The sequence below is a fragment of the Hippoglossus hippoglossus genome, chromosome 21 (genome assembly GCF_009819705.1).
Source record: "Hippoglossus hippoglossus isolate fHipHip1 chromosome 21, fHipHip1.pri, whole genome shotgun sequence".
NCBI classification, from domain to species: Eukaryota; Metazoa; Chordata; class Actinopteri; order Pleuronectiformes; family Pleuronectidae; genus Hippoglossus; species Hippoglossus hippoglossus.
In genome coordinates, this window is record NC_047171.1 from 1,053,489 (window position 1) to 1,078,829 (window position 25,341).

The following is a 25,341-nucleotide window of genomic DNA, read 5'->3' on the forward strand; positions in this document are numbered from 1 at the left end:
ACATGGACTTTAAGCAGTTTGATGCCGTACCACGTTTCCGCTGCACACACTCACAGATGATGTGTTTTCAGACCTGCTGATAAAACACAACATGACGACCTGTCGCTGCAGCTTCAGATAAGAAGAGACTGTGACTCTGTCGGGGGTTTCACAGTGAAATCATCACAGCAGCTACAACATGGTGTGTAGAAATATTTACATTTTATTTAGAGTCTTTTCCACAAAGGTTTTCAAACCACCACTGGCTGTTTGTACCACGTTCTACAGGAAGCAGCAGACAGACCTGAACCAGAAGCTTTGACAGACAGTGAAGTCACAACAGTGATCTGAACATGGAGCAGACGGCACAGAGGGGTTCAGGGACAACTGGAAATAATCATTTGAATTGATTAATCAGAAACAATATTCAGCAGATGAAGTGAAATCTCAACTCAGGGTCGACTGACTCACTTTGCCACAGATGAGGTGAAAGAGATCTGCTCAGTTACTGTGGATCTACTGAGCTAAGGACCACTTTCTTATTCTGAGACTTCCTGAGACACTGAACCAGAGCAGACAGAAGCTCCACTGGAACCTGGACGCAGCTCTCAGGTCACGTTGGTCCCGTCCACAGTCTGATGTGAAACGACTCCAGCTGCTGAGGGAGAATCTGATCCGGTCATAAGAGCAAGTGAGAAGGTGGATCCTTGAGTTGAGATCCTAGTTTACAAAGTCAGAATTTCACTTTCATCATCACTAAATGTTTAAATGACGTTTTCAGATTCCTGGTTGTGACGATTTGAAGATTTTCTATTTCTCATGATAATTCTCACGTTGGAGAATCTGAAACCAGAGATGATTCATCATGATCAGAATCTGTGGTTGATTCATTTTCTCTAAAAGAACTGAATGGAAGTGATTTCTCAGGTGATTAAAAGGTGGATGTTTTATAAATGACCCTGACTGACAGGGATCCGACCACAGAGAGAGAACCTGAAGACGAGAAGAAGAGCTCACTTCTCTCTTTGATGTATAAATAAATAGAAGAGATTTGACACATGTGACCACGATATCTAAAAGAGTCTTTTCTGGAAAAAGAGTCTTTTCTTGGCGTTCGATCCACAGGTACAAACCGAGAGGGTTCAAAGTGTTGCTTTAAAAAATGCTGTGTCGTAATAAGAGTATAAAAATACATAGCTATGCACGACAGGAACTATTAAAAGAGTCTTTGTGAATACTGTGAGCTCCACACGGCGCCGTGTTGTGTGGCGGAGTCGTGGGTCAGTGACGTCCCCCCGGGCACGAGGAGCTGAAGGCAGCGCCGCAGGAACCTAACATCTATAACGACAGCAGTAGTGGCGTTCAAGCTGATGTGCAGCGTTTTACACTGCGAGTGACACAGAGCTCAGATGGCGCAGTCTTCCTGAGCGGCAGGGCTGAAGGCGGAGCTCCGCAGGGCGTCCAGGCAGTTGACCAGGATGAGCGTGCCCGTCAGGTGCTTCCAGCGTTTGGTGATGGGGTTCTTCATCTTGTCCAGGCCCATGTGCAGCTCCTGGATCACGTCCCTGTAGCTGTCGCCGATCTGAGCCGCCCACGTGACCAGGAAGTCGTACGCCGGCTTCCACATGGCCTGAAGACAGAGAGAGAGGTCACATGACGGACTTCAACGAGATCAATCAACCTTAAATACAGTGAAACAGTTAAATATCTGCCGGTTCATTTTTTACAATCCTTTCAGAAGCATCTTTGATATTTGTATAATTCTTTTAATCTTATTTTAAAATGTATTCATGCCCTTTGACCTTGTTTCATTGTTTCTTAAACACACAACTCAAAGTGTAGCTTAAACATTGTATTCACACGTCTGAGGAAACTTGTGTGTCAGTGTTTTGTTTCTGTGATTTGACTTTACTTCCTCCCATTGTTTTATACATATACAAATGACTCCTCCACACCTCACTGTCCACCACCCCGTTCTTGTCCCGGTGCGGCGCCTCGTAAGCGTCCATCTGCTGACGTGAAACCTTAGCGAGCTTCTCGGCCACCTCCCTCCAGCGCCCGGCCAACTCCACGGCCGTGGTCAGGAGAACAAAGTCCATGACGAGTCGAGCAACGAGACCCTGACAGTCCATCTTCAACAGAGCCTGCGGAGAAGAGAGCAGAAGTTCAGCCTGAAGTGATGGAGGCAGGTGGAGCTTTAGATTCAGGAGACATGAGTTCAAAACCATAATATGCTCGTTAAATTCATTCAACCTGTGGTTTGATTTTATCATAAACTCACTCACTCAAACTCAGACATCTTCTCTGTGAGTGTGAATCAACAGAGTCAGAAGCTGAAGTCACACAAGTGACCAACAAACATCTCCAGGTTTCAAACATCTGACTTGATCCGCTGTGATTTTCCACCGTCTCCAATCCCTCTGCAAATCTCAGCTTTGTGCATTTTTCAGATGCTTTCTGGTGGAAACAGAAATAAGAACCTCGTGCTGCTTCAACAGCAGCCGAGAGAATCACGTCACTTCTGAAGGGACGGCAGGAAAATACTCGCTGACCAAACCGAGCAGAAGACTGAGGATGATACAAGACGCAGCCAGAGCGCGACTCGACGAGACTAAAGCTGAGAGCATCACTCAGAGGCGACAGGTGAAGAACAGCAGGGGGCGTCAGAGAGCGCGTCACAATGAATACTATCTGTTGGACACGTTTGGACACGTGAACATCGTCTCCGTGCTCAGACTCTGACGTGCAGATCTAAATGAAGATACATGCTCCTCCTGTTTGTTTGGGTTCAACCAGCCTGGACAGGAGCCCGACTTCTCCCATCAGCCCCTCTGTCTCCACCAGTTCTGCCCCGACTGACGTCTGTGGGAAAAGAAAACTCTGCAGAGACTCTGACAGACAATCTGCAGCACGTCAGAGGGGAACATGCAAATACTAATGTGGAACATGCAAATGCAAGTGCACGGATGGATACGTGCACACACACACACAAACTCAGTCTTAACGTCTCGCCGCAGAAAAAATGTCCAACACCACAAATAGTTTTTACATTCAAAGATCCAAAGTAAACAGAGTGGTCCTTGTCGCATTAGAACAACACACACACACACACACACACACACACACACACACACACACACACACACACACACACACACACACACACACACACACTGAGAGTGAAGGTGAATTTAAATCTCTTCAGTCTCACGTGTAGGAATGTGTGGAGCTACAGGATATGAAGGGGGGTGAGGATAGGGGGTGAGGATAGGGGGGGGGGGGGGTGAGGAATGCAGATGTCATGCTCCAGCAGCCTCTCTCTCTCTGAGAGGAGACCAGAGGACCAATCAGACGCCTGCTGATGCCACATGACCTCCGTCAGTTCACTGTTACGTTTCCTCTTCGACTCCGAGGACGTTTGCTTGTATCTGCGACTGTCGGAGACAAACTCAGTGACGACGACCTGCTTCCTCACTGGATAATAACCACAGGAAGTCCGCGACACAACCCCTGACATCACTTCCTGTCTGGGTCGGACAGGATAGCTGCTGGGTAACAATGTGTTGTGTTTTTGTAGGACAGGGTGAAGTGGGACTGACAGTGTCAAACAAACATCTTGACACAAGATAAACATGAACAGGGCGTCTTCATGGTTACAACACGACCTAAATATAAACTGACGGACAACGCTACATCTCCCCATGCAAGGCATGATGGGAAAAATGTCCCCGAAAAGAAAAAGGCTCTGCACTCTCTCTTCTTGGCTCGTCTCCCTGGTTGGAAACTTTCTGGCTGCTGTAAATCTTAGTGTTGTAAAGTATTTATCGCAGAGCGTTACCGCGAGCCTGATGTTAAACTAATAATTACACCGCAGCAGACGAGGGCGGGTTCACACGACTTCGAACGCACCACAACAAACTCTGTGACGGCGAGGGATTTAAAGCTGTGCTGGGTTTTTCCAAAAGGTCAGCTGGTCTATGTGGAAGTGTGTGTGTGTGTGTGTGTGTGTGTGTGTGTGTGTGTGTGTGTGTGTGTGTGTTGAAGTGTATGTGTGTGTGTGTGTTGAAGTGTGTGTGTGTGTGTGAAGTGTGTGTGTGTGTGTGTTGAAGTGTATGTGTGTGTGTGTGTGTGTGTGTGTGTGTGTGTGTGTTGAAGTGTGTGTGTGTGTGTGTGTGTGTGTGTGTGTGTGTGTGTGTGTGTGTGTGTGTGTGTGTCTGTGTGTGTGTGTCCTCCCCCGCTGCATAAATCATCTGCTTGTCAAAATGAGGAGAAAATTCCTGTCGACATATTTTCAGAGATAACGTGGATGTGGGAGTGAAAAAGGGTTAAATCATATCTCACACATGAACACACACGCACACACACACGCACGCACACACACACACACACACACACACACACACACACACACACACACACACACACACACACACACACACACACACACACACACACACACACACACACACACACACACACACACACACACACACACTGAACCCTGTGTGTGACCAGGTTTTTGATAAATGATGTTTCTTCTGTCATCCTGCTTCTATTTTTCCTCTCAGCCACAGAACTGACTCTCAATCTCCTCTTTATTATTTTTCTATCCCATCTTCATTTTCCATCCCACTTCCTGCAGCTCTCCCACTCACAGCCTCTCTTCTCCATCTCAGCCGCACTCTGGCTTCACACTTTCATCCCTTTCTCTTTTCTCTCGTGAACAACCTCAAACTGGGGATGGTGAAGCAGATTAGTTCAAATTAAACCTTGTTGTGCACAATGTGAAAAATTGTCTCTCACCAAAAACAACAGCATAGATTACAAACTCAGAGCTCGGAGTTGATCACAGAACAGTTCATTAACAACTTATCTATTCCGTTGCACTGACACAAACACCGAGAGGGAAGCAGTTCTACGTGAAGGACGACATGTCCCTAATCTGCATCTGTGGTTTCCCTATAATTTAGCTCATTGTATTAACCGCCCTCGACAGGTTTGCTTCACACGTAACATCGACCATTTGAAAGAGTTGATGCTTTCAACCAGATTCTCGTTGAGAGTTTTCTGGCTCACCCTGAAGTCACTGATGTTCCCGAGCAGATAAAACCTCTGCATAAAAACACAATCTGTCATATCAGTAGAATGAATTGATCTATCTACATAATATTAAAACCTGTTCTGACTTATTACCCCAGATATTAACTCTCTCCCATCTTAATTAACTGACTCTGAAACTAAAATATAAAGCACATTCCAAAACGAGGCCAAATCTCCGGAGAGCGATCTGTGGATTCTTCCAGAAGCCGCCGCGGCCACACCCAGCCGCTGGAGGAGGAGGAGAGGAAGTGAGGGGAAGAAAGAGGAAGGAAGTCGGGGATTGTGGGAAAAAAATGTTGTGCACAAAAATGGGAAAAGCTCGGAGCTAATGGCACAAAATGAGGCTCAGCAGAGTCGTCCTCCAGAAATAGGATGTTGTTGTTATTCCCAGACTTTATCTGCCACACTGATCTCACTGCAGTGATTCAGGAGGCTCCGACGCTGCAGCGCCGAGCGAGAGCTCTGGAACCAGAATCCCCTTTAAACACCGACAGACAAAGGTTCCACCTCTGTGATCTCAGGCCTCAGGACTTTATGGAATCTGCTCCAGCTGCAGCAGCAGCAGAGGAGGAGGAGGAGGTTTTCCCTGGAGCTTCTCTCTCCTCAGTCAAACCAGAGGAATTCACACTGAACCTACAGGAGAGTCTTTTAGACTGTGGATAAATGACACAACTATAAAGCAGCTCACGAGATTGGGCGGGTCGCTGCAGTACGAGCATCGTTTTACTCGTTGATCTACGTTCCAACATGAACCTGTGGCCACGAGCTCTGGATAGTGACCGTTAGAACGAACACAAGCAGAGTCAACCACGTTTCTGAGGTTTTCTGGAGTTTGAGAATGAAAACTGCTTTGTTTTTATTTTATAGATAAGTTTCCTCTCTTTTATCTCCGTGTTTGGTCTCCTCCACTTCGTCTGTTGTGTAACAGAGTTCACCTGTGACTCGGACACAGGTCAGGACTGAGCACGTGTGTGTGTCTGAATCAAGGAGGATTATGGGAAGGACGTGGAGGTCGTCTGGAGGCGCCTGCAGGTCGACGCCTGGAGCTTCTGTTGCAAACTGAACAATGAAGCAGGAAACATCTGTAGACTGAGATCCAACAACACAAAGACTCACAACAAACACAACCTGGATCCTTTCATCACACACTGACGACTACAACACAAACACTCACAACAGACACATTTCTGGTGGTGTTGTGTGTGTTTGTTGTGTGTGTTCCTCTCTTGTGGTGTTGTGTGTGTTTGTTGTGTGTGTTCCTCTCTCTGGTGGTGTTGTGTGTGTTTGTTCTGTATATTCCTCTCTGTGGTGGTGTTGTGTGTGTTTGTTGTGTGTGTTCCTCTCTCTGGTGGTGTTGTGTGTGTTTGTTCTGTGTATTCCTCTCTGTGGTGGTGTTGTCTGTATTTGTTGTGTGTGTTTCTCTCTCTGGTGGTGTTGTGTGTGTTTGTTGTGTATGTTTCTCTCTCTGGTGGTGTTGTGTGTGTTTGTTGTGTATGTTTCTCTCTCTGGTGGTGTTGTCTGTATTTGTTGTGTGTGTTTCTCTCTCTGGTGGTGTTGTGTGTATTAGTTGTGTGTGTTTCTCTCTCTGGTGGTGTTGTGTGTATTTGTTGTGTGTTCCTCTCTCTGGTGGTGTTGTGTGTGTTTGTTCTGTGTATTCCTCTCTGTGGTGGTGTTGTGTGTGTTTGTTGTGTGTGTTCCTCTCTCTGGTGGTGTTGTGTGTGTTTGTTGTGTATGTTTCTCTCTCTGGTGGTGTTGTCTGTATTTGTTGTGTGTGTTTCTCTCTGTGGTGGTGTTGTGTGTATTAGTTGTGTGTGTTTCTCTCTCTGGTGGTGTTGTGTGTGTTTGTTGTGTGTGTTTCTCTCTCTGGTGGTGTTGTGTGTGTTTGTTGTGTATGTTTCTCTCTCTGGTGGTGTTGTGTGTGTTTGTTGTGTGTGTTTCTCTCTCTGGTGGTGTTGTCTGTATTTGTTGTGTGTGTTTCTCTCTCTGGTGGTGTTGTGTGTATTAGTTGTGTGTGTTTCTCTCTCTGGTGGTGTTGTGTGTATTTGTTGTGTGTTCCTCTCTCTGGTGGTGTTGTGTGTGTTTGTTCTGTGTATTCCTCTCTCTGGTGGTGTTGTGTGTATTTGTTGTGTGTTCCTCTCTCTGGTGGTGTTGTGTGTGTTTGTTCTGTGTATTCCTCTCTGTGGTGGTGTTGTCTGTATTTGTTGTGTGTGTTCCTCTCTCTGGTGGTGTTGTGTGTGTTTGTTGTGTATGTTTCTCTCTCTGGTGGTGTTATGTGTGTTTGTTCTGTGTATTCCTCTCTGTGGTGGTGTTGTGTGTGTTTGTTGTGTGTGTTCCTCTCTCTGGTGGTGTTGTGTGTGTTTGTTGTGTGTGTTCCTTTCTCTGGTGGTGTTGTGTGTGTTTGTTGTGTGTGTTCCTTTCTCTGGTGGTGTTGTGTGTGTTTGTTGTGTGTGTTTCTCTCTCTGGTGGTGTTGTGTGTATTTGTTGTGTGTGTTTCTCTCTCTGGTGGTGTTGTGTGTATTTGTTGTGTGTGTTTCTCTCTCTGGTGGTGTTGTGTGTATTTGTTGTGTGTGTCTCTCTCTCTCTGGTGGTGTTGTGTGTGTTTGTTGTGTGTGTTCCTGTCTCTGGTGGTGTTGTGTGTGTTTGTTGTGTATGTTTCTCTCTCTGGTGGTGTTGTGTGTATTTGTTGTGTGTGTCTCTCTCTCTGGTGGTGTTGTGTGTGTTTGTTGTGTGTGTTTCTCTCTCTGGTGGTTTTGTGTGTGTTCCTCTCTCTGGTGGTGTTGTGTGTGTTTGTTGTGTATGTTTCTCTCTCTGGTGGTGTTGTCTGTATTTGTTGTGTGTGTTTCTCTCTCTGGTGGTGTTGTGTGTGTTTGTTGTGTATGTTTCTCTCTCTGGTGGTGTTGTGTGTGTTTGTTGTGTGTGTTCCTGTCTCTGGTGGTGTTGTGTGTTTAAGTTTAATAAAGTTGTGTGTTTATATGATGAACATATTAAACACACTGAGCTCAGTACAGGATCTTTGTATCTGTATCTCAGCTCATTTTTTTCTTATTAAACTCAAACACTGAGAAACAGTTAAGTGGAGAAACTTCTACATTTGTTCTATAAATAAACGTCACAGCTGACGGACTGGTTCTCCACCAGCGCTCAGAGCAGAGTGGATTCAGACCACGGAGCTTTTCATCTGGTTCTTTCTCCTAAAAATACTCGTCCGTCCATGTCGCACCACACGAACCCTAAAGAAGCTGTGACACACAAACAGCAGATAAGGATTTAATCTGAGGCTGCACACGTTTCCACGTCCTCAGAGAGCGAACATCAGATGTCTGAACGTGGCACGAACAGAACGTTTGTATCAGCTAAACAAAGAGTCGCTGCGGCAGCTTCGCGTCTCAGCGAGCTGCAGTTTCACTGTGATCCGGACACGAGGAACATAAAAACAGACCTATACTCAGAGATGAATTGCACAGCGTGACTCCCAGGACATATTTCCAGTCACCACCTTTTATTATGTCCTTTTCCATGCTTTCTATAAATGGTTCTAACTAGTGTTTACAACCTCACGTAAATTACAGAGTTTCTGCTCCGCGATACGTCAGCTGTCGTACGTCCACGACCTCCGACCGAGTCTCAGAGGGATTTTATCCTGACGGAGAAACAAAGTGAAGGAGCAGCTCAGCTCGAAGGGAAACCTCCACACTGAGAGACGGCTTGTAACACACACATGGAATAAGAACTGCAGATTAGCAGAAATCAGCCTGGTTATTAGAGGGATCGAGTTTGATTGAAGTTTTAATTTGGAATTTTAGTGTTGTGAAGTAAAAGTATAGCTGATGAGAAATGAGGTGTTTTCAACCAAATTTGGTGAATCTATGTATTTTTTGAGAATCACCTGTAAAGACTTGATTAATGTCATTTTCTCCCTTTTACGTGTTAACATATCATCTCAATCCGACATCACAGACTTCGTACTCAGATTCTGTTTAATGTCCAGTTCGGACCATTCAGAAGTTTGTGTTCACGCCATAAACTGTAAATAAAGCTGGACGACGTGTCTCCACTTCCTCCCACCATCCAGACAAGAAACATGTCTCAGATATGAACGCTGCCATCTTGTGCCAATGACGTCATTTGGAGTAAGAGTCTGTGCTGTAGTGATGGCGGAGTCATGGTTACAATACACGCTCTCAACCAATCAGGAGTCAGTCTCCGCTGTCAATCAAATAACTTATTAAAACCAAATGAATCTGATTCAAACCAAACTGATCAGAAACACTTGAACAAACATCAGTGAGATAAGAACGACCTGAAATGACAGAAACCATCTTTAACAAACATTTATTTAATGTCTACTTTTTAGTTTGGTACATGTCCCATCTGCTAACATGGAGGAGGCGGGGTTTATGAGCTATACTGCAGCCAGCCACCAGGGGGCGAGATGATTTGGCTTCATGTGTGGGAGCTGTCATGTCCATCTGTGCATAAGTTAAGAATCAGTATCAGAAGATACAATTTTATTGTTAACGTCTCCTTGTTTCTCTTTATTAAGGAAAGGGATTGATGATGTGTTCACTGTCAGTCCGGACATGACAGTGACTTGATGATGTGTTCACTGTCAGTCCGGACATGACAGTGACTTGATGATGTGTTCACTGTCAGTCCGGACATGACAGTGACTTGACGATGTGTTCACTGTCAGTCCGGACATGACAGTGACTTGATGATGTGTTCACTGTCAGTCCGGACATGACAGTGACTTGATGATGTGTTCACTGTCAGTCCGGACATGACAGTGACTTGATGATGTGTTCACTGTCAGTCCGGACATGACAGTGACTTGATGATGTGTTCACTGTCAGTCCGGACATGACAGTGACTTGATGATGTGTTCACTGTCAGTCCGGACATGACAGTGACTTGATGATGTGTTCACTGTCAGTCCGGACATGACAGTGACTTGATGATGTGTTCACTGTCAGTCCGGACATGACAGTGACTTGACGATGTGTTCACTGTCAGTCCGGACATGACAGTGACTTGATGATGTGTTCACTGTCAGTCCGGACATGACAGTGACTTGATGATGTGTTCACTGTCAGTCCGGACATGACAGTGACTTGACGATGTGTTCACTGTCAGTCTGGACATGACAGTGACTTGATGATGTGTTCACTGTCAGTCCGGACATGACAGTGACTTGATGATGTGTTCACTGTCAGTCCGGACATGACAGTGACTTGATGATGTGTTCACTGTCAGTCTGGACATGACAAACACCTGTGGCTCTGTTCACATGTATAAACACTGGTGCTCCTCAGCTCTAGAACGACTTTAAATTATCAATATAATTCATTAAGCTGCTTCACTGCTGCCTTGGATTCATGTGCACATAAAGTCAGAGAGTTCTCAGAGCAGCAGTCAGCTGGATTTATAAGATCAGCCCAGAGTAAACAAACTGCACACTAACTCTGGAGCCCAAACAACAGAGGACAAAGTATTGTGCTGCCCTCCGCTGCTCCTCACGTCCCGATTCGAGCTCCATGCCTACACAGCAGTTATCGACTGCACTCCCTGCAGAATCATCCACTGGACCTCAGCCTAAAGACCAAAGCCCAGAGCAGCTGTGAGCAGATAACAAGGGAGAATCTCCTACCAGGAGGAAACACAAGGAAACACGTGGCCATTTCAATGAACCTGAAGGTCAAAGAAGGAACAGTTTTCCAACTATTTGCATTTTCACAAACCAGTGGCTCGCTCACTGCAGCAGGGGAAGGACGGCACGGCCGAGACTTACCGTCAGGAGTTCTTTCTGGAAGGACTTCCTCTCTTTGCACTCTGTGTTGTTGCAGTCCTCCTTCAGCTTCTCCAGCACCGATGCCACTCGCTCAGGTTCGCTGTCCAGCTCCGCACGGCAGAAGTGTGTCAGCGGCAGGTTGACATATCCAAGGGCGTCCGCGAACGCTCGCCAGTTGCCGATATTCTCCATGAGTATCGTTCTCACAGAGGCGTAGATGTACGTGAGGAACTTGCAGGGCTTCAGTGTTTGCTCCAGGAGTATTGCGGTGGTGAGATCTGGCCCACTGAAGTAAATGGGTTTCACTTTGCCAACCACTAACACGTTCTTTGCGTGGACGAATCCTGTTCGGCCCTGATAATATCCAATGTACCATTCTTTTGTCCACAGCTGACCCTTCAGCTTGATCTTCTCTTCACTCAACAGAGCCACAAAGTCTCCTTTCTTGTACTCCAGCAGGTACTGGTTCTTTGTTTGTCGGATCACAGTTTTGATTAATTTTCCAAACTTCAGGTTGTTTATTCTCCTGTCCTGGAAAACCGGGTATTTGGTGGCAACAGCAAGAGGAGACAAAACTATCTTGCCGACTTCCTTCTTCTTCAGGAAGCGCCGCTGCACTGATGTCTTTGGACCTGCTTTGGGTGGCGGAGTCGGTGTCTGGACACAAAACTGACCCAGGATACAATCTTGGTCGTCTTTGACCTGGATTCTTAAGGTAAAATCAGAGATGTCTTCACTGTTGCGTGAAGCGATGATATAGACGAGCCTGCTGACTTTGCCCAGTTTGACCTGGAAGCCCCGGACCACTCTGGCCTGATCACTGGCCTTTACCTCGTAGTTGGCCATGTTGGAGTAAACGCCAACGCGGAGGTCCTGCGGTCTGGACAAGACAAACTGGTGTTTACCCCAGAGCTGCAGCGCTACGGGCGGAGCAGACTGCGCCGGCTTGCCGGCGTCACTCACCAACAGAGACTTTGGGGCACAATCATGGCCAAACATAGCTACGACTGTTTTGAAGGACGGGTGAATATGTTTGGGGCCGTACACTCCTAAGGTGATCTTCTTAACCACATGCTCCCAAACCGTGGAGTCAGGAGATAAAGACTGGGACTGAGCCACAACGCACACGTACATGCTCGGCTCCAGGTTATCGAGACACACCTGAACTGTGTCCCCGTACATGTAGGCCTGAGGGATGGCAGAGTAAGGTCCCTCTTTACAATCGCTCCTGACACACAAGACTTCTGTCGTCTCCCTGCTCTCCATCTTCACCACGACGGAAACTTTCATCTCCAGGGTGACGGTGGTTTTGGTCTCCATGTTGCTGAGTTTGATCTCCACCACAGGGCTGACGGTGGTGCAGCGGTCATTGTTCAGCTCCAGCGGCGGGTCGAGCAGAGCTTTGATTGAGATCTGCTGAGTGTCCCCAGGGGCCACGTGGCCCTCGGGGATGTGGATGCTGATGTTGGTGTCTGGAAGCTGGACGGCGCCTCCTGAGCTGTCCAGGCGACAGACGATGTTGGTTTCCACCGGTTGCGTTTGGCCCCAGCCTGGGCTCTGACCCAGTGAGTCCAAGTCATGGCAGGACCTGGCCAGCTTGCGGTGGCTGAGCCACGCTGTCCTGAAATCCTCCCGGCTCTGGAACTGCTCCGGCGCTGGTGCTTTCAGGCCTCCGAAGAAACCCCCAGAGACCGGAGGGGAGTCGGACTGAGCCTGCAGGATGGACAGCTCAGACAGACTGTAGGACCGCTTGCTTCGAAAGAACGGGTTGTCCCTGCGCAACGTTTGCCCCGAGCCCCCAGTGGGACTGAGTGGGTTGGAGTTAAATACGCCACTGCCAAAACCAATGATGTCGGCAGTGCTGCTGGTGGAGTTGGGCACTGATGGAGCGAGCGAGTCAAACAGAAGAAGGTCCACTGATTTCTCATTACTGTTCTGATCCAGTGAGGTCTGAGGACCTCCGTTCAGGAAAGGGTTCGTAGAGGTATGAGTTGCTGCAAAAGGATTTCCATTTTGGAAGGTGGTTGGTTTCAGGATCACCCCCGACCACTCTCCCAGCAGGTCCAGTTCTTTGGCCGCCTCCTCGTTAAAATCTCCCACAGTGTCAATCATCCCACTGTCGCTGAAGGACGAGTCTCTGTAGTTGATGGGTTCCACGTAAGCAGCAGGGATGTAGCCCATCTCCGTGTTGTTGTGGGCGTACCACCACTCTGCTCCCGACGAGTCCAGGACGTAGAGGCGGTCGCCTTTAGAGAACTTCAGGGTGGTGAAGCTGGATGGGCAGTAGTCCTTTATGGCAACAACTTCCCTGGCGGCCCCGAAGGAGGCAGTCGCGTCCAGTCGTAAGGCACTGGGAGAAGGCACTGGGGAAAGAAGAATAATGTCAGGTAAGCATCTTTCACAGGTGCTGCTCTGAACTGTAGAGTCACAGGAGTCAGACCTCCACTGCTCCACTGAACGTTTTAATGACAGTGTTTCTTTCCTCTAATACGTTATGAAGCTTTTTGTAAATTCTGATTCAAAGATGTTCACCAGTGAGAAAACATTAACGTGTTTTCAACCTGACTCTGTTTCTGTTTGATGAATTTTCTGTTTCAGCCTCTGACCTTTGACGTCGGTGAGCGTAGCTTCCGAGACGCCATCGCTGAGGTCGACGAGCGTCCCCTCGGACTTGCAGCGTGGGAGGGAAGTGTTGTTGATGGCGGTGGCTCTGATTCGATGGGCGGCCATGTTGGGACCCGTCACTGTGCACCAGACGACTCTGATAGGTTTCCTTTAACTGAAGAGCAGGTCGAACGTCAACGACCTCCCATGATCTCTGAAACACAGAGGACATAAATATACAAGTAAAGAAAATGTAGTCGTTTTATCTCTTGTTATTCATTATTTAAAATGCACAGAGTGAAACTCGTGATGTTGATCTTCCGTTTTAATTCCAAATGTTTTTCAGTTTGTTGCTCAGAAGCTTTTAAACATATCAAATGAAACAAATCAATAAAAAACTGAGCAGAACAAAGTGGACGAACAGAAATAAACTGTGAGTGATTCAAGAAACTTTCATCCTCAGATCAGAAAATCAAACAGAAACAGAATAATAAATGATTTTAGTTTCTCAGTGTAACTTATAAACTCAGATGTTCCCTGATGTCAGTTTATTTATTTACAGCAGTTTAATACATGATCATTAACTCAATCATGAAACCGCAGTTTGTTTCCTTATTTACAGAAAGTGAAGCCGTTTTTAAAGTTCGTCTTTCCTGTCGTCTCCATAGAAATATATAGATATGAGATCATCACCATCCAAAAAGTGAGAAGTATCAAGATGTTAATTTAAGGTCATATCACCCACACCTACCGTCAACCAATCAGGTGAGGGGAAATATAGTCACTATCTCGAGGTAAGTGACTGAACAATAACCAGAACGTTATGATGTCACAGTGAGGTTGACCTTTGACCTTTTGGATACAAAACAACATAATTTATCTAATAAGAAACTGAAGTCACAGATCTCTGGTTTTTGTGAGGCCACAGTGACCTTTGACCTTTGACCACCAAAATCGACTCAGTTCCTCCTGAGTCCAAGTGAACGTTTGGCCTGCGAGGAGCTGCCGGAGGAACAACCTGAGGACACTTCTCCTTGGGCCTTGTTTGTCGTCGCCGCGGTGACATGAAGCGAACAGATGTGGGTCAGTGGAACGTTTGAGAAACATCAGGCTTTTAGTTTGAATCCATAATTCATAGAGCGTCAGTTCAGAGACGATGTTTTACTGCCGACACACATGATTTATATCTTTGTTTTCTTTCATATGTGATTTTATAATGTTTTGATTTCTGCCTGATTCTCACTGGTTGAGAGCTGATGTTCTTCTGCATCGAGGTTTGTTTCCAGCCACAAAACAAGAAGTGTGTGTGTGAAGCTTCTGTCTCCGGTTGACATTTAGGACTAAAGAGGAATTATTCCACCGTTACTGTTCAGTGCAGCTGAATTATTATTTCAGTGTGAGAAACCTGCAGGGTCAGCGACTACTGTAAACGACTGTCCATAAACCTCACACGCACACACACACACACACACACAGACACACACACACACACAGACACACACACACACACAGAGACACACACACACTCACACGCACGCACGCACGCACGCACGCACGCACGCACAAACACACACACACACACACACACACACACACACACACACAGACACACACACACACACAGAGACACACACACACACACTCACACGCACGCACGCACACACGCACGCACACACGCACACACACACACACTCACACACACACACTCACACTCACACACACACACACACACACACACACACACACACACTCACACTCACACTCACACACACACACACACACACACACACACAGACACACACACACACACACACACACACAGACTCTAATGACTGATATGAACTCAGTAAATGTTTCATCAGCTGTTATTCACTTTATAGTTAACTTTTTTAATGTCTGTGAAAACTGTTATTACTGTTTCATCAGCGTTAATATCAGAACTAAAACACTCAGGGAACAAATATCCTTATTATCATGTTATTATATATCATATCTCAAACTCATGTGTAGTCATGTATTTGTGTATCTTTGCTTTTCATATTGAAGAACATTGAGTCTGTGCGTGTCATGAATAAACTTGACTAAAGTCTTGTTAGTTTCTTACGTTGACCGGCAGCAGTCTGATCAAGTCACAGAACTATTTGTGCAACTTGGTGAATTCAGTTTTCAACAACTTTGATCTAAAATGATTAGTTTCACATCCAATACTTCAGGCCTGTTGGACCCTGAAGAACTCTGCTGCTAATTCCACCCTCATGTGAACCGACTGAAACCTCGACTGGCCCACGTCTGGATCTCATCTCTCTAACGCAGAGGGAGGTGGGGGGGGGGGGTCAGACGTGAGCGCTGGGTGGTCTTCAGCAGCAGCCTGACCACCCTGTTTCACTCCCACCACAGAACAATCGAGGGTGTGGACGACAACAAGACAACACTGCCACATGTTGCCTGGAGATGAGGAGAAGCCGTGACGAGCTCTGATGACGCCGCTGCAGTTTAACCAATCAGCTGCGAGCACACGCTTCAGCAACGTGTTGCGTGAAGTCACATGAAACTTTATTCCACACGTGTCATCAGGAAATGTCGGTACTTTCCTCAGAAACACAGCAACACCAGTAAACGGCTGATTCAGGGTGGACTGGTTCTGTTGAGTGATGAGGGAACAGAAATAACTTCACTGTCGTTTCTGTGGAATTAGATTATAAAGAGTTTTAAAGGACACAGGATGTTTGTATCAGTGCTTGTGGAGACCTTAAAAGAACGAGTCTCCTTTAAGACAGAGTTTGTTTGTTTACGTCCTGATCCTCGTCTCCACCCGCTCCCTCTGTTCTCCTTCATTCACCCTCAGCTTCCTTCAGGATGTGGATCATTGTTCTGAGCCACAGTTCACCTGTAGCTCAGGTGTGTTTCCATGAGGCTTCAGTCTCAGAGTCATGAGTTGTGTTTGTGGGTTTTAATAATTGGTGTGTTTGTGTGTTGCCAGCTTCTCTCACACGTTGAAACATCAGGGAACATAAGGTATAACAGTGAGAAGTTAAACCTTCTGTCTGTTTCAGTCTGGTTTGATTCATCAGCTGATCACAGGTGTTTGGCTCCAGCCTCTTCCTGAAGAACGTCCACTCCACAGGGGACGATAAAAGAGACAGTTCATGAAGCTCTTCCTCTCAGGTCAGGGGGCGAAGTGATTAAATATATTTTTAAAGACTGTTCTCCCACACTGTGGAAATCGGCTCCCGGTGCCTTGGCACGGTCAACGCATCGCTGCCGCCGCTGCCGCCCGCTGACAACGACCACCGCACAGTCCAGACAGGAAATGAGAGCAGAGGCTGGCGAAGGGCAGACGTGATTATAATTCCATATTCATAACTTTGGTTTGTGGGAGTCAGATCAGTGTGAAGGAGCAACAGAGCCGCTCCTCCTCGTCTGCAGGACGGAGCCAGAGGCCGGCAGAGATTGAACAGGTCTGACAGCAGATCGACTCTGGAGGAGGCCAACACAAAATACGAGCAGATTATCTCGTCCCCGGCCACAGAGCAGCCACTGCTCCAGGTTTATTGGTGGATCTGGAGCTTGTTCAGTATTTGGGGTAAATAACTCAGAGTTTTATTGCTTTTCTCTGACTGTAAAGATTTGTTTGATGTGTTTGGTGGTTTCACATCAGATGGCAAACAGCAGCAGGAACAATTAGTCAGGATTTGGACCATTTACAGGTTTGATCATGGAAATATGAAGGAAAATCTGAACAATCTCCTTTTCATCACTTTAAATTCAGGAGCTTCACGTTCGTATCATCTTCTCGTTTAAATATTAAACTGACTTCAGTCTTGTCACATTTCCACAAAACTCAACCCTAGAATTTAAAATTATGATCTGTAGGTTTGAGCCTGTAGCACAGTTAGTCGGTTATTATTTGATTAATTGATCGACAGATTTAGATTTGATTTTCATAATCAATTCATGAGTAATTCAGCGAATCTTCACTTGAAAAGGTGAAAAAGTTTCGGTCTCCTGCTTCTCAGATGAGGTGAATTTCTGTTTTTCTTCACACACGTCATTGATAAACACATTTTGGGGTTTGGAATGTTATTAATATTAATATTGTATAAATATTAATCAGACAGACATAGGCCTCAATCTGGACTGTAAGAAGCTGGGATAAACATCTTTCTATCTCCAAGCAATCAGTCATCTGATCAAGAAAATAATCAAAGATACAACAGACGTTTTTGTCACAGCTGTAAATAGGTCGTTGTGTTAATGTGACAGTTTATAATCTGTTCAGAGGAAAAGACGACTCGCAGCATTAATGAGGCCTGAGCAGTAAAACGGGACCAAGGTCAAAGACATGAAGACGTTAACCCGCAGCAATAAAAGTCCTGAGGCGGCTGGGTGCCGCTCGGCGAGGCCCGGCGCTCCGCTGGGCGTGGCCCGCTGCTCCGCTCTGAGTTTTGGGACGACCCCTCCTGAGCAGGAAGTGGCTGAGGAGGAAATGCCTTTGTGATGAGAGGCAGTCAGATCTGAGCGAACTCTCCCCGCCTGCCACATTTCCTTCAACGCATTGTTCTCATCTGCTCGCTCATGGTCCAGAAGGACGTTCCAGACTCGACACCACGAAAGATACTGAGGTGTTTTTAGGCCTTTTTCCTGATAACGACAGTGGAGACAGAGAGGAAACTAACGGAGCGCAGACCAGCGGAGTGGTGCTCACCCGAAACCACAGCAGGCCCAACAATATGTCACATTTTATGTACAGACGCCACCTCCTCACAGGAAGTGATAAAACTTAGAGAATAAAATTAAAACTGGCTTAAGTGAGTCTGACGTCCGCTGTAAATAAAGATGGACGCCATGACAGCTCAAGAAAGTGAAGCCATGACACGTGACGGACGTGAAACTGGAAGAAAACAAATCATTGTTCATGTCTGATAATGATTCAGTTCAAGATGGCAGCGTTCGTATCCAGGATGTTTTGGATTCATTTCTGGATAGAAGGAGGAAGTGGAGTCTTTGCCAATAACACACTAGATGACAAACCTCCAAAGATATTTAGTAAAACTCTTAGTATTGATCCAAACTGCCGTGACAGCAACACCTGAGTTTCGATGCTGATACTACAGGAGGTTTACTATATCTACAGCTGGAGTTCTGTTAACAACATAAACACAACAAAGAAACAGGTTTAAAGTATAAACACACTGTGCACATGTGTTTAAAGCTGAGACAACAACACAATAAAGACACACATACTATTCTACAACCACACAAACTGTCAATCATGACATCAGAGGAAGACGTCAACCAAACTAACGTTCTGTTATTTTCCTAAAATTATTTTATTCTCTAAAAAGAAGCAGATAAAAACCACCCTTCTAAATTTACTGTGAAGTTTCAGAGTTGAGATATTTCGGTGTTTTGCGAACCCACTGACCTGAAGTCAGACTCCTCCCCCCCGCTCAGAGGAGCGTTCTGAGAACCGAGCGGCTGTGGAGCGGCGGCTGAACGAGCGGCGGCTGAACGAGCGTCGGCTGAACGAGCGGCGGCCCTTGAACTGGCTCGTCAGATAATGAGAGCAGCGCGGAGCCGTGTGCTCAGGCAGCAGCGGAACGAGAGATGAACACAAACAGTCTCATACTGAGTCAACAGTGCTGCGGCCTCGAGTGAAACAAAGCTGCAGTATCTGAGGTCCTGCAGGAGGCGGAGCCACGCAGCACAGGGACTGAGCTTCTGTCGCTTCTTCTTCTGACGTTTCTACTTTCTGAAGCTGCGATAAATCACAAACACAGCAGACGTTCACTACTCTGGAGTTTTCACTCGAGTCGTACGCTGCTGCTCACCGGGCCAGTTTGTGTAGAACACTGTGATGTCACAGTGGAGTTGACCTTTGACCAGTTCGTCACCAGTTCGTTGCTGTGGAGTACTGTAGTACTGTGGAGTACTGTAGGACTGTGGAGTGCTGTAGTACTGTGGTACTGTGGTACTGTGGAGTACTGTAGTACTGTGGAGTGCTGTGAGTACTGTGGTACTGTGGTACTGTGGAGTACTGTAGTACTGTGGAGTGCTGTGAGTACTGTGGTACTGTGGTACTGTAGTACTGTGGAGTACTGTAGTACTGTGGAGTGCTGTGGAGTACTGTAGTACTGTAGTACTGTGGTACTGTGGAGTACTGTAGTACTGTGGAGTACTGTGGAGTACTATAGTACTGTTGTACTGTGATACTGTAGTACTGTGGAGTACTGTAGTACTGTTGTACTGTGTAGTACTGTAGTACTGTTGTACTGTTGTACTGTGATACTGTAGTACTGTAGTACTGTGATACTGTAGTACTGTAGTACTGTAGTACTGTGGAGTACTGCTCCTGAAGGTGCTGCTGCTGCTAGTGATACCGTCATGATGTAACCATGGCAACCAAATGAAGCTCCTCATTCATTTCCTCCATTCAAACACAAAGACTACCACCCCCCCAATCGACATAACGCCCAAGTCAGACACCGTCTACAAACCAATCAGAGTCAAGTATAGGTAGACTCCGCCCACGTAGGTGTTGACGACAGGACGTACGTTTGTCAGACGAACTTCTTTAGTCTCTAAATTACAAAGTGAAACCAGAACTAACAGATCAAAGGAAACAACAAACACATGAAGCTTCAGATCAGAAAACACATTTTAATAACTTCAGGTGTCATAACTTCTGGTCTTTGTGAGGCTCAGTGTGTTAAAAACTAACACACTGCTGCTCAGGGGGAAAGTGTGAGTGTGAAAACACTCGTCAGTCACTGGGTACATATTTACTAATGTTTACGCTGCAGTTTCTACAGTTGCAGGCTCCGGTTTAGTCGGTTGGTTCTGTGCAGCCTCCATTCAGCCCTTTACTCCACAATATAAACACCAAGGTGGAATGGCTGCAGGGATAAAGTGAGGAGGAATGTGAGGAATGCTGAGCTCCAAATGAAATCATGCATTATTCAGGCCAAGGGGGAGAAAGAAAAACTCAAAACGTATCAGACTTAGACGACAAAGAGAAGGTCAGAGGTCACGTTCAAGTGTCACTCCGAGCTTTTATCAGGGAATTTATTGGACTGGTTCAGTTGTTACCAGTCATGTCACGAAGCTGAAAACAATGACTTTACACACACACTCACACTCACACACATACACAACAAACACACACAACACCACACACACACACACACACACACACACACACCCCTATCCCCCAACCTCACCACCCACATTCTTGACACACACACACACACACACACACACACACACACACACACACACACACACACACACACACACACACACACACACACACACACTGATTCTTACATTGACCTCTGTTGATTAAAAGGAGATTCAGACGATGCTGCAGTAAATCACACTCAGACTTGTGGTTGAAATGAAAACATATTGACTTAATTGACTTAATTGACTTAATATTGACTTCAGGAGCCACATCCTGGGGAGGACTCCGTCTATGTCTGACGTGGACAGACTACAAGACCAAACTGAAATGAGACGTCTGAAGGACCCATCGGGTGAACCCTTCTCGCCCGAACAGATCCCAGGATTCATTGCACTTCAGTGACAAAGCGTTTAGAGGTAACGGCGCCGGCAGGAAGCGAGACGTCTGATGCTTGAGAATCAGGCTTCGACTCAACTGCAAAGCTGAAGTCCACAAAGGAACAAGGGGCATTCAAACTTTCCTGGCGTCTCAACTCTGTTGTTAGCCCGACCACCTGATTTCAGCTGTGCCTTCGCCTCCGATGACACAGCTAGTGTGGAGCCTCACAGCTAACGGGCTAAACCTGCTGCTAGTTAGGATAATGTGGTTTAACCCTGACGTGGACGTAAACATTGGATATTACACTAACTAATAGAAAGTGTGTGTGTGTGTGTGTGAACACTCCAGCTGATGCCATGCATGACGGAGGGTGGGGGGGTTGTTAGGATGACTCACTCCTGGTATAAACACGACTTCAGTCCCTGACAAGTAAAGCTGACGGGGTGGCCCTGTGCTGGGGGGGGGGGGGGCACCAGCTGGCAATCACAGCCGTGCCCTCGCTGTCGCACGTCGTGTTGTAATCAGCTGGAACTGAGCTTCAGCGACACCAGGAGACGCACGTTCACCCCTGGAGGGGGGGGGGGGGGCTTATCTGGAATCACATGCATTCATTCAAACAATGAAGCTCATTCAGAACCACAGACCTGGGCCCTGGACCCGGAGCGACGCAGCACAGACCGACACTACGTCCACAGACTGACTCACACGCCAAGGTGGAATTCTGGGTAATTTCTCACAGTCCAGCAGGTACGACTACAGCAGCTTAATAAGAAGTAAATGTGATTTGAGTCTTTATGAAGTAAGATAATAATGGACACATCTTCACTGTTGCAGATTTTTTACGTCATTTATTAATTATTTCTCTTATTATTAAGATGAAAACGTAGATCATGATAATTCAATACAGAACAATGGTCAAAACTGTGAATACAAGACAGAATATTGTTTTTAACTGGTGTGATTTTCCTCTGAATGAGTCAGAGCAGCATCGCAGCAGGCTGCCGTCAGATGTGGACTGAACCACTTAACGTGTGTGGAGAGCAGCAGGTCAGATCAGAGAGGAGAAGAGGAAGAGGAAGAGGAAGAGGAAGAGGAAGAGGAAGAGGAGGAAGTCAGGACGTCTCAGCACGTTTACAACTTCTCTGTCCACGAATACTGAAGGTTCATCAGTTTCTGGTTCAATCTCAATTTTTATGAAATAAACTGATAATAACGACACTTTAGATCATTTCAACGCGACCAGCTCGTTCTCCTGAGGTGGGAAGTCACGTGGTCTCAGACGTGGAACGCATACTGTTACATAACAAACAGAATGAAACTAACTTGTTTAACATTTACTCAACGTTTGCCTCAGGTTTTCCTGAAGTCAAGTGTAAACCTTGCAAACAGCACTTTGTACATTCAGCTCCACAACTGGGCCGCGTCAGGGAATTAGAATATGACGCCGTGCTCAGTGAAGCATCGTGATGGACGACGGCCGCAGGGGAGAATGTTTATCTAGCTTTATTAAGCTAAACCGCTAATAATCATTCTTAGAATTAGCAAAGAAGCAAAGAGAACATTTGTCTGTAACTAGTCTGTGCACGTCACTGTCTTATCAAAGATAGTTTGTGAGAGAGGAAGCTCCACTCTGTATAAACACTCTACGACCACAAACAGTGTTTCTGCAGCAACAACAAATCATCAGAGTGAAACGTCTTTCTCTTAATGTCGTGAACCACGAAGCTCGACTCCTCGCCATGACGACCGGCATCAGTTAACGGTTTTACACTCCGAGACGAATGTTGCGTCAGAACTATTCAAACCGGCAGCACGGCCAAATAAGTCACAGCTGCAAACAGCCAACAAGGAGAAACAGAAGCACGTACAGGCGCACATGTTCAACGACAGACCTGAGGTGGAGTCACACAACGGAGCAGAAAGATGTGTGACTGAGTAATAAGCTTGTTTCCTACTCAAGTATTATATTCATATATAATATTATTATAAAGCTGACTCCAGATCCAGGGATCACATCCTTTGGACGACTCGTCTGTTTGCAGAGGCCGGACCGTGAAACCTCGCTCTGGTCTACAGATTGTATTTATTTACGTTACCATAGTAGATAACGTCATCGTTAGCGAATGTCATCGCTAGCTACTTTTAGCCGCTGCACTTGATGCAGCTTGGTCGTCCACTCAGCTAGCTCGTTAGCGTGGTCCGAAGGATCCATCCACTGGTCCAACTCAGCCTCTGAATAAGGAAACAGCTGATGCTACTTCATATTGTTTATAGACCGTCTTCAAATACTCTGATGTAGTTTTATCTTTGTATTTTGAAGGTCTGTATTTAGGCCGTTGCATAGCAAACATAGTTTTTACGTCCTGCAGCTGGCTCCTGAAAACTGACTCTAAAAGCAGCCTGAAGTCTTTTAACCCTTTATTATAAACTGTATAAGATCAGACACACGTTTCCTGATCTGCTGACAGAAGAACAATGAGATGAAATACAACATGAATCAAGACCCTGCAGATAAAACACAAACAAACTGAGTTTAGTGTTAAAATGATTTAAAATGCTGCTGATGTTTGAATGTAGATTTATTCAAGTTAATTAAAGAAACAGGTCGACACAGTTCAGAGGAAACTTCCAGATGTTCTTCCTCCTTCGACCAGTTGATCATGATTTACTCTGATGTTAATGTTTAATGTGCTGTTGTCATGGTAACCACCGGGACCCCCCCCCCCACCGAGAGGAGCCGGAGACACTGACCGACCAGAGGCGCCTCTGCTGCGGCTGCACGGCCCCGAAGCTCCGGTCACTTCTCAACTTCAACCGGGTCAGAAAAACAACCCGAGACAACCCGGACCAGACCCGAGACAACCCGGACCAGACCCGAGACAACCAGAGACAACCCGACCAGACCCGAGACAACCCGGACCAGACCCGAGGCAACCCGGGACAACCCGGACCAGACCCGAGACAACCAGAGGCAACCCGACCAGACCCGAGACAACCCGGGACAACCCGGACCAGACCCGAGACAACCCGGACCAGACCCGAGGCAACCCGGGACAACCAGAGGCAACCAGAGGCAACCCGGGACAACCCGTGCTGTCGACTAACCGTGTGTGTGTGTGTGTGTGTGTGTGTGTGTGTGTGTGTGTGTGTGTGTGTGTGTGTGTCTGTGTGTGTGTGTGTGTGTGTGTCTGTGTGTGTGTGTGTGTGTGTGTGTGTGTGTGTGTGAAAAGTTCTCCCTCTCTGGAGGATGGGCAGCGGGAGCTCGGATCTTACCTGACCGACTAACACTCTTCTTCAGTCCCATGGAGGAAGCGACAGCCGCCGCTGAGCAGAGCGAGCAGTTCCCGTCGAGCTCCGGGAGAGAGAGTGAATCCAGCGAGTCTCCTGGAGGAGAGAAGCCGAGAGGAGGCTGATGTCACCGGGAACAGGGAGGAGCCTCCCCGGGACCCGGCTCCATGAGGACGTGACATCACTGCTCCGCCACACACGTTCAGATACACGTACATACTGTATTTATATATATGTACATGCACTTTATATATATATATATATATATGTACATGTACTTTATATATATATATGTACATGTACTTTACATGTGCATGTGCTTTGTATACAGATGTTATACATGTACATGTGCTTTATATACAGATGTAGTTATATATGTACTCTACATAGCTGCAGTGCTGTAGTGTATATATAGGTGTAGTTTATAGCATATATTTGCAGTATATGGATGTAGTTTGTTCAATATGTATATAGTATATATTGTAGTACATATATACATGTTATATGTATATTTTATACAGATATAGGAAATCATTTTTTATATAGGGTTAGGGTTGGGGGGGGGGGGGGGGTTATAATTCGCACAGTGTCATAAGTTACATTTTGACAGAATCATCAGAAAGTTCAACATCTGGATCTGCTGAGTTTCTTTGCAGCTTCACGTCTCAGCTTCAGTGTCGTCAGGGGACAAGGAGATGAAACCTCTGATGAGGATCAGCTGCCTGTCACAGGAACCTTCGGACTCAGCCACGCTACAAACATGGCGGTTAACCAGCGGCGGGTTAGCTCATGACTCAGCTGCAGGCCGGAGACGTCTCTTCCAGCTTCCTGAGAAACGCTGGAGGAGACAAAGGAGGGAAGACGAACTCAGAGCAGCTGCTGACATGAGACAGATTCTCAATACGGATTCATTTCATGTTTAAACTTTACTTCTTTAACTTAACTTCATAATAATAATCAGCACCATTCATTTCTATTTACTTTAAAGTTCACGTAGTTCAGTCAAAGGGCGAAGGAAGCA

The 25,341-nt window shown here is 46.3% G+C and overlaps 1 protein-coding gene across 3 annotated transcripts; it reads right to left on the minus strand.

The window, feature by feature from the left end:
* Positions 1-599: 599 nt before the first annotated feature.
* On the minus strand, positions 600-24,463 carry LOC117754427 (SH3 domain-binding protein 4). 3 transcript variants are annotated; one of them, XM_034573242.1, is made up of 6 exons: positions 24,306-24,463; positions 13,474-13,685; positions 10,868-13,230; positions 1,935-2,123; positions 1,386-1,609; positions 600-1,348 (listed from the first exon to the last, which is right to left on the minus strand). In XM_034573242.1, coding segments are annotated over exons 2-6 (2,901 nt in total). In that variant the 5' UTR covers positions 13,598-13,685; positions 24,306-24,463; the 3' UTR covers positions 600-1,347. The 3 variants fall into 3 exon arrangements, with proteins under 3 accessions (XP_034429133.1, XP_034429131.1, XP_034429134.1); XM_034573240.1 differs by having other exon boundaries at positions 600-1,609; XM_034573243.1 differs by lacking the exons at positions 600-1,348; positions 1,386-1,609; positions 1,935-2,123 and adding exons at positions 10,433-10,580; positions 10,619-10,757 and having other exon boundaries at positions 10,833-13,230.
* Positions 24,464-25,341: the final 878 nt, after the last annotated feature.

Excerpts from the sequence above, each read along its gene's own strand:
- LOC117754427 (XM_034573242.1), bottom strand. The coding sequence starts at position 13,597 with ATGGCCGCCCATCGAATCAGAGCCACCGCCATCAACAACACTTCCCTC. Across the intron at positions 13,231-13,473 it reads TACGCTCACCGACGTCAAAG|TGCCTTCTCCCAGTGCCTTA; the intron begins GTCAGAGGCTGA and ends TTCTTTCCCCAG. Across the intron at positions 2,124-10,867 it reads TCCAGAAAGAACTCCTGACG|GCTCTGTTGAAGATGGACTG; the intron begins GTAAGTCTCGGC and ends TCTTCTCCGCAG.